Here is a 12,594-nt window from a genome sequence, read left to right as displayed (position 1 = left end):
GAAACTAGAGCTGGTGCAGTCAATCCAATGCCATTTTCTGAATCAGTGCCATAAATAACCCCAGGAACAGGTCTAAAAACCCAAGACAAGATTTTGTTTCTGTTGGTCTGTGTTGTTGTTGCTGTTGTTGTTATTATTATTATTATATCCCGCTTGTATCTCAATTGAGACGCAATATGGCTCACAATATTAAAAAACAGAGCAGTTTAAAATCCATAGTATAGAGTAAAATAGAATTGAATAAGCTAATCAATCAAAATCCCTTAAAACACTTGAAAGAATTTTAAAAAACTGTTGAAATAATCAAATACCCTATACAATTGACCTGAAGGCTACAAAATCAGCTTCACAGCTATATGCAATCTGCGGTCCATAATTTACCCATTCCTGTTTTAAGAGTGAACTGCACCATAGAACCCACTTTGGACAAGTCACACTGTCTCAGCCTCAGACGGTGGCAATGGCATACCTCTTCTGCACAAATCTTGCCAAGAAAACACTGTGCCAGATCGGTCTTAGGATTGTCATGAGTTGGAAACAACTTGGAGGCAAGCAACAACAAGGGAACAGCAGCCATGACAGTGGACTAATTGGATGACCACTCTGGGATGGAGCTTATTGTGGCGCATCTGGCTGAGTGTCAGCTGCATTAAGATCACTCTGACCAAAAAGGTCATGAGTTCGAAGCCAGCCCGGGTTGGAGTGGGTTTCCAACCAATTGTGTGTAGCCTGTTGTCGACCTTTGCAACCCGAAAGACAGTTGCATCTGTCAAGTAGGAAAATAAGGTACTGAAATGGCACGGAAATAGGTTTTGAGGAAAGGAGAGATAATTACCAAGAGACATCCTTTCTGGAGATCAGAAAAGAACGACTTTATTTCCAGCTGGCGACTCTGGTGGACTCATGTCCCAAAAGCAAAACCCAGAGCCCCCGATCAAGGTGCGGACTGGCCTTTTATAGTCTCCAATCGGAATGAAACAAAGAACATACGTCTTCATACAATCATCATAATCCCTACGTCATCCTGGCATCATAAGAATATCAGGTTCTCCCTCCAACATGCAAAAAGCATGTCTCTGTGTCTTGCTGAAACCAGAGCAAGCATGGAGTATCCCTCCTCCCGCTTGGCTGTGCTTACGAGTCATCCATCAAAGGGGCCCTCTGACTTGTCAGAGGTGCTTCTTAGTACCAGTCCATGGCTCCCATTAGGGCTTATCTCTCTCTCCTGGAATGTTTAGATAGCATTGCTGTGCCTGGACACAGCTTGGTTTCCTTACAGAGAGAGAGAGCCTGAATATTCTATGCATTTCAGTGCTTATAAAGTACATATGATTTTTATGCATAAACCAATCAATAAATATCTATATTTTCCCAATATCTCCTCATCAGTACCACCTTAAAGTGTGGGGAGGCTAAATTAACTGATTTATGAGGCCATAAAGAAGACTCCAGCAAAGCATTCCAGCGGGGAAGCATGCGGGGAATGCGGAAGTGCTTCATCAGTGTCGCAGATGGACGATGAAAGTGACAGCTCCCCTGGCGGACAGAAAAAGTTAAATAGCCTCTGTATATGTCTGTATAGGTTTGTATGTCAAAAATTGGCATTGAATGTTTGCCATATATGTGTACACTGTAATCCGCCCTGAGTCCCCTGCGGGGTGAGAAGGGCGGAATATAAAAGCTGTAAATAAATAAATACATAAATAAATAAATGCACGAACTGACTTCTTCTCTCAGAGTATCCAGGCTCCCTTGCAAAATTCACTGTAACCACAGAAGCCTTCAGACCCTGGTCTCCCAAAGTTCTATCTCCGCATTGAAGCTCCGCATTACGGTATATTGCTTTAAGTCCAGTGTGTGTGTGTTAAAGGAAACTGTGCAGAAAAGCCTTGTTAATGATTAACTACAGCTGCAGAATGCTAGCTCAGCTCAGCTAGGCCACACCTTTTTAAATGTAACAATTTGGGGCTTGTGCAGACGGCTGGCAGTTGGAAGTTTGAATTGCTAGAGAGAAGAAGCAAGAAGCTTAGGTTATGGTGAAGTAACCATGTTTTATTTTGTTATGCTCTATGATTTAAAACACAGAAGATTTATTCTGTATTACTTACAGTGATTATGTAAGTGTGCCAAACTGTTTTATTTTTTCAACTCTGCATCCAAGAGTAAAGTTCTACTGTTTTATTTCTTCTGACTGGTCTGTGTCTTTGGCATTGGGTTTTTGGGCATATTGGACATTGCTACTGCGCAACAACTTGACTCTGCGCAACTCTCCGTTGCTATCCCAGCTCAAGATAAATATTTATTCAGAGGAGGCTCACAATGGTTTTCCGGAGAGGTCCTACTCTCGGTCCCAACACCTTCGCAGTCATGTTTGGTGGGGACAAGAGACAGGGCCTTCTCTGTGGTGGCCCCCCAGCTATAATAAAAAAAAAACTTTATTTATACCCCGCCACCATCTCCCTGAAGGGACTCGGGGCGGCTTACATGAGGCCAAATATGAATGGATTGTCTCCAATCCAAAGTACAGGAAATCACCACAATGGAGTGAAGGGCATAGTCAAGCACAACTATTGTATATTATTATTATTATTTACAGCTTTTATATTCCCCCCTTCTCACCCCGCAGGGGACTCAGGGCAGATTACAGTGTACACATATATGGCAAACATTCAATGCCAATTATGACATACAACGTATATAGGTTAAACACAAATAATCCACTTATAAGGATAAGATAATGAATAAGTCCAACAGATAGGTAAATTGTGAAACTTAGACTGTTCAATTCACAGTAATCACAAAATTAAGCAATATGCAATAAGTTCTGTACAAAGCAATATGAAATAAGTTCTGTACAGTCTTTTAGTGATGTCGTTGTATGTTCATAAATCAGCCTCCCACGACCGGTTTCGGCCTTAGCTTCAGGCCTTCTTCGGGTGGTCTGTAATTTTATATACATAAATACATTTTACAATTATATGGGTTGAACATAATGTAATAGAATGCATTTAGAAATACTTACAAAGTTCAGTCTTTTACATATGTTCTCATAAGAGATACTTAAGTTTTTTGTAATGGGATCTAGGTGAAAGGAACAAATTGTGGCTATTAACATTTAAAAATTACATATATCAAAATAAATATTTTCCCAATATATTTCACCAATTTACATACATAAATACATTTTACAATTGTATAGGTTGAACATAATGTAATAGAATGCATTTAGAAATACTCACAAAGTTCAGTCTTTTACATATGTTCTCATAAGAGATACTTAAGTTTTTTGCAATGGGATCTAGGTAAAAGGAACAAATTGTGGCTATTAACATTTAAAAATTACATATATCCAAATAAATGTTTTTCCAATATATTTCACCAATTAGGTGTATACTCACAAGATACTCTGCTTCTGAGTTTGATTCTAATTGCGAGTATGAACAGGATCTGGGGGTTTCCTCTATTTAAAGAGGAAAATGAACATCAGATGTAGAGGAGACAGAGAAGTTGATTTAAGGTTCATTTAAAGTTATAGGTGTGGAAAATGTCAACACTAGATGGCGTTGTGAGTAATGTACTTCCCAGGGATGTGTAGTATACAAGGGATAATGCAAAAAACCTCAAAGTTATATATAGCAACTGTATGAATTATGTTCATTGAGACCATATGGGTGTTCCGTCCGTAATCTGAAGATCCAGTATGTTTCCCTTTGTAGTAGTTTAGTGTTAAAGTCCATGTGTTTGGATTGTGTGACTACTTCTAATATGTGGTATTTAAAAGATTCAGGGTTGTGCCGTAGATCATCAAAATGTTTATACAGTATGGAATCTCTGGAATTAGTTCTAATTTTGCTCCGGTGTTCTATAATCCTAGACTTCACTTCTCAACGAGTTTGGCCAACGTACATCAGATTGCATTCACAAATAATCCCGTAAATAACCCCCTTGGTTGTGCATGTGGCAAAATGGGAGAATTTAATTATCAATGGTGGGTGTTGGTGTGTAAAGATTTTAGTCTCCACCAATTGGTTACACACTGAGCAATGATGGCACCGATAATTGCCAATTAGATTTGATTTCATGGTCCGAACATTATGTGTTAAATCTGAATGTACCAAAAAATCCCCAATGCTCTTGGTTCTTTTATATGCTATTAGTGGGGGTCTTTCACAGCCCGGGATGTCCCTTATTAAGTTCCAGTATTTTTTAATTGTTCTGATGGCTAAATTGGACATGTTAGTGAGAGTAAGTGGCCATATTAATCTTTCTACTCTAGGTCTAGTCTTGTTCTCTAGTAATTTAGACCTGGGAATGTTGGCTACTTTTAGATAAGATGATTGTATTATATGTTCAGGATATCCCCGGTTTCTAAACTGTCGTTTCGTTACCTCAATCTCGTGAGTGAAATCCTGTTGGGTCGAGGAATTACGTTTAATCCTGAGCATCTGTGAAAACGGTAGATTATTTTTTAATGCCCAATGATGGTAACTATTGTAGTGTAACAGAGAGTTTCTATCCGTGGTTTTACGGTGGTTTCTCACCCTCAATCGGTCGTTTTCTTTTATAATCATAACATCCAGGAAAACCAAGGATGTGGCACTGATGTTCCCTGTAAATTTGATATTGTGGTGTACTGTATTGATCCAGGATAATAATGTTTCTGCCTCATGATGTGAGTTTATAATAATGAAAACGTCATCAATAAATCTGCAATATTTGATTATGCTATCCGCTACAGGGTTATATGCACGATTCAAAATTATATTGTTTTCCAAATTATCCATAAATAAATTTGCTATTGAAGGTGCAACAGGGCTGCCCATGGCCACTCCTTGTATTTGGAAATAATATTTTTGGTCAAATTTAAAGAAATTTTTTTCGAGAATGATATCAAGGAGGTCCAACAAAAAGAAAGTGGGAGGGTGACAGTTTGATCTCCTGTTCAGAGTAGAGTCACATACAGTGCGTGCCTCTTCTATTGGAATGCTAGTGTACAATGAAGTTACATCTATAGACATCAGAACAGCATCTGTTGGAATCACCAAGGGTTCAATGATATTAATAAAGTGTTTAGTGTCCCTAACATAAGATGAAGTCTGTTTTACAAAGGGTTGTAAATGGTGGTCCACAAATTTTGCTAGTGGTTCTAGAATGGAGCCTGATCCTGATATGATAGGACGGCCCGGAACTGGCCTGATGTTCTTATGTATTTTTGGCAGAATATACAGTACAGGGGTTCTGGGCCATGGAGTGTGTAGATACTTATATACATCCTCTGATATATATCCAAGCGACAGTCCTTCCATTGTCACTGTTTTTATAATAGATTGGATGTGTTGTGTGGGATCCCGTTCTATATTAAGATAGTGTTCTCTTATTGATAATTGTCTGTGGATCTCATTCATATAATCAGTATGGTTCATTAACACTATGGCTCCACCCTTGTCAGCCGGCTTCCAAATGAGGTTTTTGTCATTGGCTAAACTACGAAGCGTGTTCCACTCACTGTTAGAAAAGTTTGTACTGTGTGTCCCTTTGTTTTTTGTGAATGTGTGACATAGTTCCTCACATACTGTTTTTTCAAAAACCCTAAGTCCTATATGGTCTGTGCTAGGAAAAAAGTTACTACGAGGTTTGAAGGTAGAAGTAGTGATGTTTTTTGTGGTCCCAAAATGCTGTCTTAATCTGATGGTACGGAATAGCCTAGCTAATTCTATACGCATCTTAAATGGATTATATTTGGGTTTGGGAACAAATGTTAGCCCTTTATTAATAACGTGCTTTTCCTGAGGGGTTAAAACTCTGTTGGATAAATTTACTATTAAGTTTTCCGTTTCACATTTGGAGCCTCTTGAAAAAAACGATTAGGTTTGTTTCTGATACGACCCGTACGTCTAGGTGTGTGGCTGTTGTCCCTCCTGTATGAGGCCACACTATGTCCTGAACTATCTGACATAGAGCCTGTGTCTTCTTCAGAAGTGAATTCACTAAACCTTACTTATTTTCTAGAGTGGTAGTGTTTGGAGTATAGCCACTGGTAAATTTTGTTGTTCTTGTAATCATTTTCATCCCTTTCAAACTTTTTTAGTTTAAAGGATCTAAGTTGTTTGGAAAATTCCTCGAGTTTATTTGTGAGGGTGTCCAAATCAATTTTAAATTGCGCATCAGAGTTGAATTTCTCTAGCATGTCTTGGGACTGAGTTTTTACGGTGGCAATTAAATGTTTTAAATGTTAATAGCCACAATTTGTTCCTTTCACCTAGATCCCATTACAAAAAACTTAAGTATCTCTTATGAGAACATATGTAAAAGACTGAACTTTGTAAGTATTTCTAAATGCATTCTATTACATTATGTTCAACCCATACAAATGTAAAATGTATTTATGTATGTAAAATTACAGACCACCCGAAGAAGGCCTGAAGCTAAGGCCGAAACCGGTCGTGGGAGGCTGATTTATGAACATACAACGACATCACTAAAAGACTGTACAGAACTTATTTCATATTGCTTTGTACAGAACTTATTGCATATTGCTTAATTTTGTGATTACTGTGAATTGAACAGTCTAAGTTTCACAATTTACCTATCTGTTGGACTTATTCATTATCTTATCCTTATAAGTGGATTATTTGTGTTTAACCTGTCTACCAAGGAACCCATTCATATTATACAACGTATATAGACATAGACAGAGGCTATTTAACTTTTTCTGGCTGCCAGGGGAGCTGTCACTTTCATCGTCCATCTGCGACACTGATGAAGCGCTTCCACATTCCCCGCATGCTTTTTGGTAGAGTGCTTGCTGGAGTCTTTTTTTTATGGCCTCATAAATTAGTTAATTTTGCCTCCCCACACTTTACGGTGGTACCTAATTTTCCTATTTGACAGATGCAACTGTCTTTCAGGTTGCAAAGGTCGACAACAGGCTACACAATTGGTTGGAAACCCACTCCAACCCGGGCTGGCTTCGAACTCATGACCTTTTGGTCAGAGTGATCTGAATGCAGCTGACACTCAGCCAGCTGCGCCACAATCCCGGTGCTGGTCCATGCACAATGCTACCTAACATATATACAATAGATTTGTTTCATTGTTGTTTTAAGGAATATGTAAATTTAAAATAATAAAATATATATAGAAAAAAATTAGTCTTGATTATAACGGAGGTCGCAAGAGAGAGATTGCGAAACCGGTACTTACGTTGCCCATGCTAAAGCACTTCTTGAACTCGCAGAAAATGCTGTAGACGAGGACCGACCCATCCTCCTGGACACAGAGGAGGTCCTCGCTGGTAGTCCAGCCGAGATGCACCACTGGGCTATTCTTCCACTACAGAAGAGGAGGGAGAAATACAGTGGGATTGTTTTCAGGTGTGCTTTGAATGCGATTTTCCTGTTTCTCGGCAGGGGTTTGGACTGGATGGCCCATGAGGTCTCTTCCAATTCTATGATTCTATTCTATGATTCAAACCCACAGATCCAACCAAGAGTTCGCTCATATATACACAAGACAAGTACAGTTGGACATGGGTATCCATTAGGGTTTGTTCCAGGATTCCCAGGGACACCCAGATCTGTGAATGCTCAAGTCTGTGCTAGTCAGTGACCGTAATAAGGTTTTGTATTGATGCTCAAGTCCAATGGCATAGGAAAATGGCATGCCTTATATAAAATGGAACAATCAAGGATTGAGTTCTGTCGCGCGCTGGGCCTGTAAAGAATTGTCTTTAAATTAGGACGTGCAACTTGAGCCGAGCGGGAAGCCTGGGGCCCCCGAAGAGAAGCTCTCAAGGATTCCCCACCACAAACGGTCTTTAGATGGCTTGTGAAGTATAACAAAGTCCTTTATTAATGAACAATCAAACAGAAACTTCTCTTGTCTTCAATAAAGTTAAACAAATGTTTCCTGGCTTTTATGCAACTGGTGGCTTCCTAATCTTGTCCACGAAGGACAGGCAATTGTCTTCAGTAACTGTTACTTTACTTTAAGGAAAATCCCTTTTTAACTTCTCCCAGGCTGACTGTAATCTAATTCTTACTGATGTGGGCTCCACTACCGGGTCGATCTACGTCTCGAGCACCGAGTGGACCTACCAGTAAGGCTAGTAGATTCTCCAGCTGGAGTTTTGTGGTCTTCCAAACTGTTTACCCTCTGAAATTCCTCAAGGTTTTAGAGCTTTCCCTGGAAATCTTTGGAGATCTTTGGATGCTCATAAGACTGTTTTCCCCCAGAAAGTGGGGGAAGCTTTTGTACAGCAGAAGCTTGTACACGTCCTCTACATTAGCTTTCCTTGCTGAGACTAACTAAAAATGGCTCCCTTCCCTTCCCAATTGCCCTGAACAAGGGGCGGAACCAAAACTTAACAATGATGGACAGGTGACTTGCCCTATGACTGCAACCAAAGGAAGCCACCTTTCTGCAGAGTCCCTGAAACCTTGCACTGCAAGCAAACATTTAATACAAAGCAAATAAAGTTGGAGCTCCTCGTATGGCAGTACCAGCACATATTCCTTTGGGGATTGGAGGGCTGACTACAGAGCTGTGCAGCATTGGAATATGCTGTTCCCTCAGATTCCTGTGGAATCTCTTTCGCTGGGAGGGCCTTTGCACAATTAAAACTTGTGCGCCAGCTGCGACCATACCTCGTGAAGTCTGACTTGACCACAGTGGTCCACGCCTTAGTTACCTCTAGACTGGACTACTGCAATGTACTCTATGTGGGGCTTCCCTTGAAGATGGTTCAGAAACTCCAATTGGTCCAACGTTCGGCAGCCAGATTAATAACTGGGGCGAATTACAGGGAGCGGTCAACTCCCCTGTTTAAGGAGCTCCATTGGATGCCGTTCATTTTCCGGTCCCAATTCAAGGTGCAGGTTCTTACCTACAAAGCCCTAAACGGTTTGGGACCCGTCTTCCTGAATGACCGCAATTCTGTGTACGAACCCACACGATCCCTTCGATCATTTGGAGAGGCCTTGCTCATGGTCCCACCTCCATCGAAGGCGCGATTGGTGGGGACGAGGGAGAGGGCCTTCTCGGTGGTGGCCCCTCGACTCTGGAACTCACTCCCCAAGGACATCAGGCATGCCCCAACTCTGGCAGTTTTTAGGAGGAGCCTGAAAACGTGGTTGTTCCAGTGTGTCTTCCCAGAATAAGAAAACTCCCAGCAATATGTCCCTAAATGCACTTTATTAGTGATCTAGGATTGTCTGCACGTCCTATACCTCTCCAAAAATTCTATCCTAGTTATATTTCACCCGGTCATGCTCAGCATTATTTAAATTTTTAATTATTACATTTGGCCCAGCCATAGGTTTTTAAACATCGTTGTGTTATTGTTAATGTTTATTGCTTATTTTCTGCTTTTGTGTTTTATTTATTGTTTTGTATTACTGTTGTTATTGTTTTTACTGTGTATTGTGGGCTTGGCCTCATGTAAGCCGCACCGAGTCCCTTGGGGAGATGGTAGAGGGGTACAGAAAAGTTTTATTATTATTAGTAGTAGTATATACTATGCAATTTTATTTAATGGGGTCTCATCCACAGATTTTGGGAACTGTGCAGAATCAAGAACCCATGGATAAATGCCTTGGGCTTTTGGCACTAGGTCCTAGGCTCTAAATCTGATACAAATGATCATGTTTTGGGGGCTCACTCACCAAAATGCTTGCCAAAAGGACCCCTGAAGCCGTGTAGATTTCAAGAGGCGGCCGGGAACTGGGAGACTTCTCTTTTCTATTTTTTAGCAAGGCTGAAAGTAAAAAACAAAAATGAGGTTTACCTTGGAAACATATGACTTACAGGTCCATTAACAGACCCAATGCAGCCTATCAATAAAAGACCGCAAAACAGAATGAGATGGGGAAAATCAAGGCTTATCTCCTGTTCCCTGAGATGCTATCTTTCTTCATGCAAGGAGAATTTTCTCCCTTTAAACTCATCCCTTAAATATGTTATTGTTGTAGTTGCAAACAGTAGTATGGGTGCCAGAAGGGGGTAAAGGGTTACTCGGGAGCAGGAATCTGATGAGGAGCAGCAGAGAAAAAGGATCCGGGATATACAGATGAGGATTCATTTGAGGTGTTCTCTGGGGACGAGGGGTCAATGAGTGAAGAAGACACCATGGATTGGAATAGAGGAAGAAAGAGGGTTACTCGGGAGCAGGAATTGGATGAGGAGCAGCAAAGAAAGAGGATCCGGGATATACTTACAGCGCCTACGGATGAGGAATCATTTGAGGAATTCTCTGGGGATGATGGGTCAGGGGGTGGAGGAAACAAGGTGACAACTTGGATTGGACGACGGTGAAGGAAGTACAAGCTATTTGTGCGGAGCCAACATCTAGTGATACATTTATACATTGATCCAGAATGCAAGAATAGCCATAATATACTGTACCGATGGGTCCTCCATAAGGAGCTGCAGCAACCAGGCAGTCCTGCAAGTCTTCCTTCAGGTTCCACCCCATGCTATAAAGATCCAGTTTCCTGAAAAGTAGAAATCAAAGAAAATATTAGTAAAAGATAAATTGCAAAATGCATTTCCAAGGGTGACTCTACACTGTAGAATTAATGCACTTTAACTGTCAAGGCTCAATAATGGGAGTTGTAGTTTGACAAGGACTTTAGCTTTCTCTACCAAAGAGTGCTGGTGCATCACCAAACTATAAATCCCAGGATTCCGTAGCACACAGCCATGACAGTTAATTTTTAGTGCTGTTAGTGATTAATTCTGTTTTAATGTTTGCATATTTGTATATTTTAAATTGTATACTCATGTTTTTTATGTCCAGCCGCTTTGAGTCCCCTTTGGAAGAGATAAAGCAGGTTATTTGTTGTAGTAGAGTCTGCTGGCAACATTACAACTGATAGTAGGAGTAGTAGAAGGAAACGAGGTGCCCAGGTGTTAGATGAAGAGCAGCAAAGGAAGAGAATCTGGGAGATACTTATGTCACCCACAGACGAAGGTTTCTCTGGCAGTGAAATGAGTGAGGAGGAGGAAGGAGATGGGAGTAGAGGTTTGAAGAGGACTACTCGGGAGCAAGAGTCAGACGAGGAGCATTTCATGGGCTTTACTGGAAGTAATGGGTCTGGGAGTAGTGAGGATGAAGGGGAACCACTGGACTGGACACAAGTTCAGGAGATCAGGAATGTGTGTACGCAGCCCACGTCCAGTGACACCTTTGAGGGATTTTCTGGTGGTGGGGATTGGCAATCTGGTGATACCATGGAATCGTGGGGTGATCTAAGTCTTGACAAAAGATGGAAGAGTTGGAGGGATGGGCATTGGCGTTCAGCTGTAGAAGCTAAATCAGCTGACAGCGATGAGGACGGGGTGGAGGGCAACTCATCAACGGATGATGAGTTGTAGGATAAATGAAGGCACTGGAGTGATAGAACTTTGCAGTAGGCAAAGTGTTGGTTTCGTGCCTTGGGTCTTGTTGCTGCTGCTTCTCTTGTTGGGCTTGGGTCCTGGAACTGCAGGTTGCTGTTTGCTTCGTGTACCGACCGGCTTGGATTCTCATAAGTGCGGATTTCCCCTCTCCTTGACCTCAGACTGTTTCTGACGATGACGCTGCCTTTGGGACTTTGGAATCTTCATCTGGGCCTTCTTCGATTTGGGACTGTTTTTGGATGACGGCTTCTCTTCACAGCTCTTTGTTTAACCATTATCTTTGAACTGTGTGATTTTGGTATGTTTTGAACTAACTCTTGTTTAATCCGGATTTTTTGCCAGTTTAATCCGGTTTATTTTCCAAGTTCATTTTTCAAGCTGCAAATTGCTGCAAACTTTGAGTTTTGACCAGAGCCACTGAAGCAAGTGTCTCTGAGTCCTGTTTACTTTGATTTAATAAACTGTTGTTTTGAATATTCCCCTGTGTCTGGCTCTTTAAGGCATCTGAGTTCCGACATTATTACTATTATTACTATTAATATTGATGGGCAAAATGCAGAATGTGGTTCTCAAAGGCCATGTTTGTGGTACTTGGGACACAAAATCATATATATTTGTCCTCAGTATGTCACTAAATGTTAGCAAGGGACAACTTAAACCCACCAACAATTATAAAATAAAAATACAGACACTAAAATAAAAAGTGAGATAAAATACAATCCCTTAATATTGCCATTTAATTTTTGAATGCAATATTCAACGGCAATTTCAACTTTCAAACACAATGCTTAAAGGCAGTTTTTAAATGCAGTATTTCAATGCAACTAATTTCTTTACATTTTAATGCAATATTTAAATGTGATCCAATTTTTTTTGAATGCAGCCTTTTAAATGCAATTCATTTGAATGGAATCTGCCAATACAGTTTGATTTTTCAATGTAATCATTAAATACAATCCTGTTTTCTGAAATGCAGTCTTGCAATGCAATTCAACGTTTGATGTATTTTTAATAAAAATTTAAATGCAGTCTTTAAATATAATGTATTTTTAAATGCAGTCTTTAAATATGATTTGATTTTATGCGCAATCCTATTTTCTGAATGCAGTCTTGCAATGCAACTCAACTTTTGATGTATTTTTAATGCAATTTTAAATGCAGTCCTTAAATATAATGTATTTTTAAATGCAGTCTTTA

General features: G+C 40.2%; 1 protein-coding gene and 1 long non-coding RNA gene across 2 annotated transcripts in view; both read right to left on the bottom strand.

Annotated features, from left to right (window-relative positions):
• The window catches only part of VPS16 (VPS16 core subunit of CORVET and HOPS complexes), a 55,558-nt gene that overhangs the window by 41,938 nt on the left and 1,026 nt on the right, over window positions 1-12,594 (bottom strand). Inside the window, exons 2-4 of the mRNA XM_067468512.1 lie at window positions 10,402-10,490; window positions 9,663-9,754; window positions 7,204-7,332 (exon numbers count right to left, since the gene is read on the bottom strand). Of these exons, the coding sequence (XP_067324613.1) occupies window positions 7,204-7,332; window positions 9,663-9,754; window positions 10,402-10,490 (310 nt within the window). The remainder of the gene's footprint in view (window positions 1-7,203; window positions 7,333-9,662; window positions 9,755-10,401; window positions 10,491-12,594) is intronic.
• On the bottom strand, window positions 2,760-3,104 carry LOC132769396 (uncharacterized). The gene is made up of 2 exons (XR_010909987.1): window positions 3,023-3,104; window positions 2,760-2,941 (listed from the first exon to the last, which is right to left on the bottom strand). It is a non-coding gene; the product is annotated as an uncharacterized lncRNA (long non-coding RNA).

This window comes from Anolis sagrei, chromosome 5 (assembly GCF_037176765.1).
Source record: "Anolis sagrei isolate rAnoSag1 chromosome 5, rAnoSag1.mat, whole genome shotgun sequence".
Lineage (NCBI taxonomy): Eukaryota > Metazoa > Chordata > Lepidosauria > Squamata > Dactyloidae > Anolis > Anolis sagrei.
Note: the sequence above shows the minus strand (reverse complement) of the source record. Positions and strands in the feature narration are given on the sequence as shown.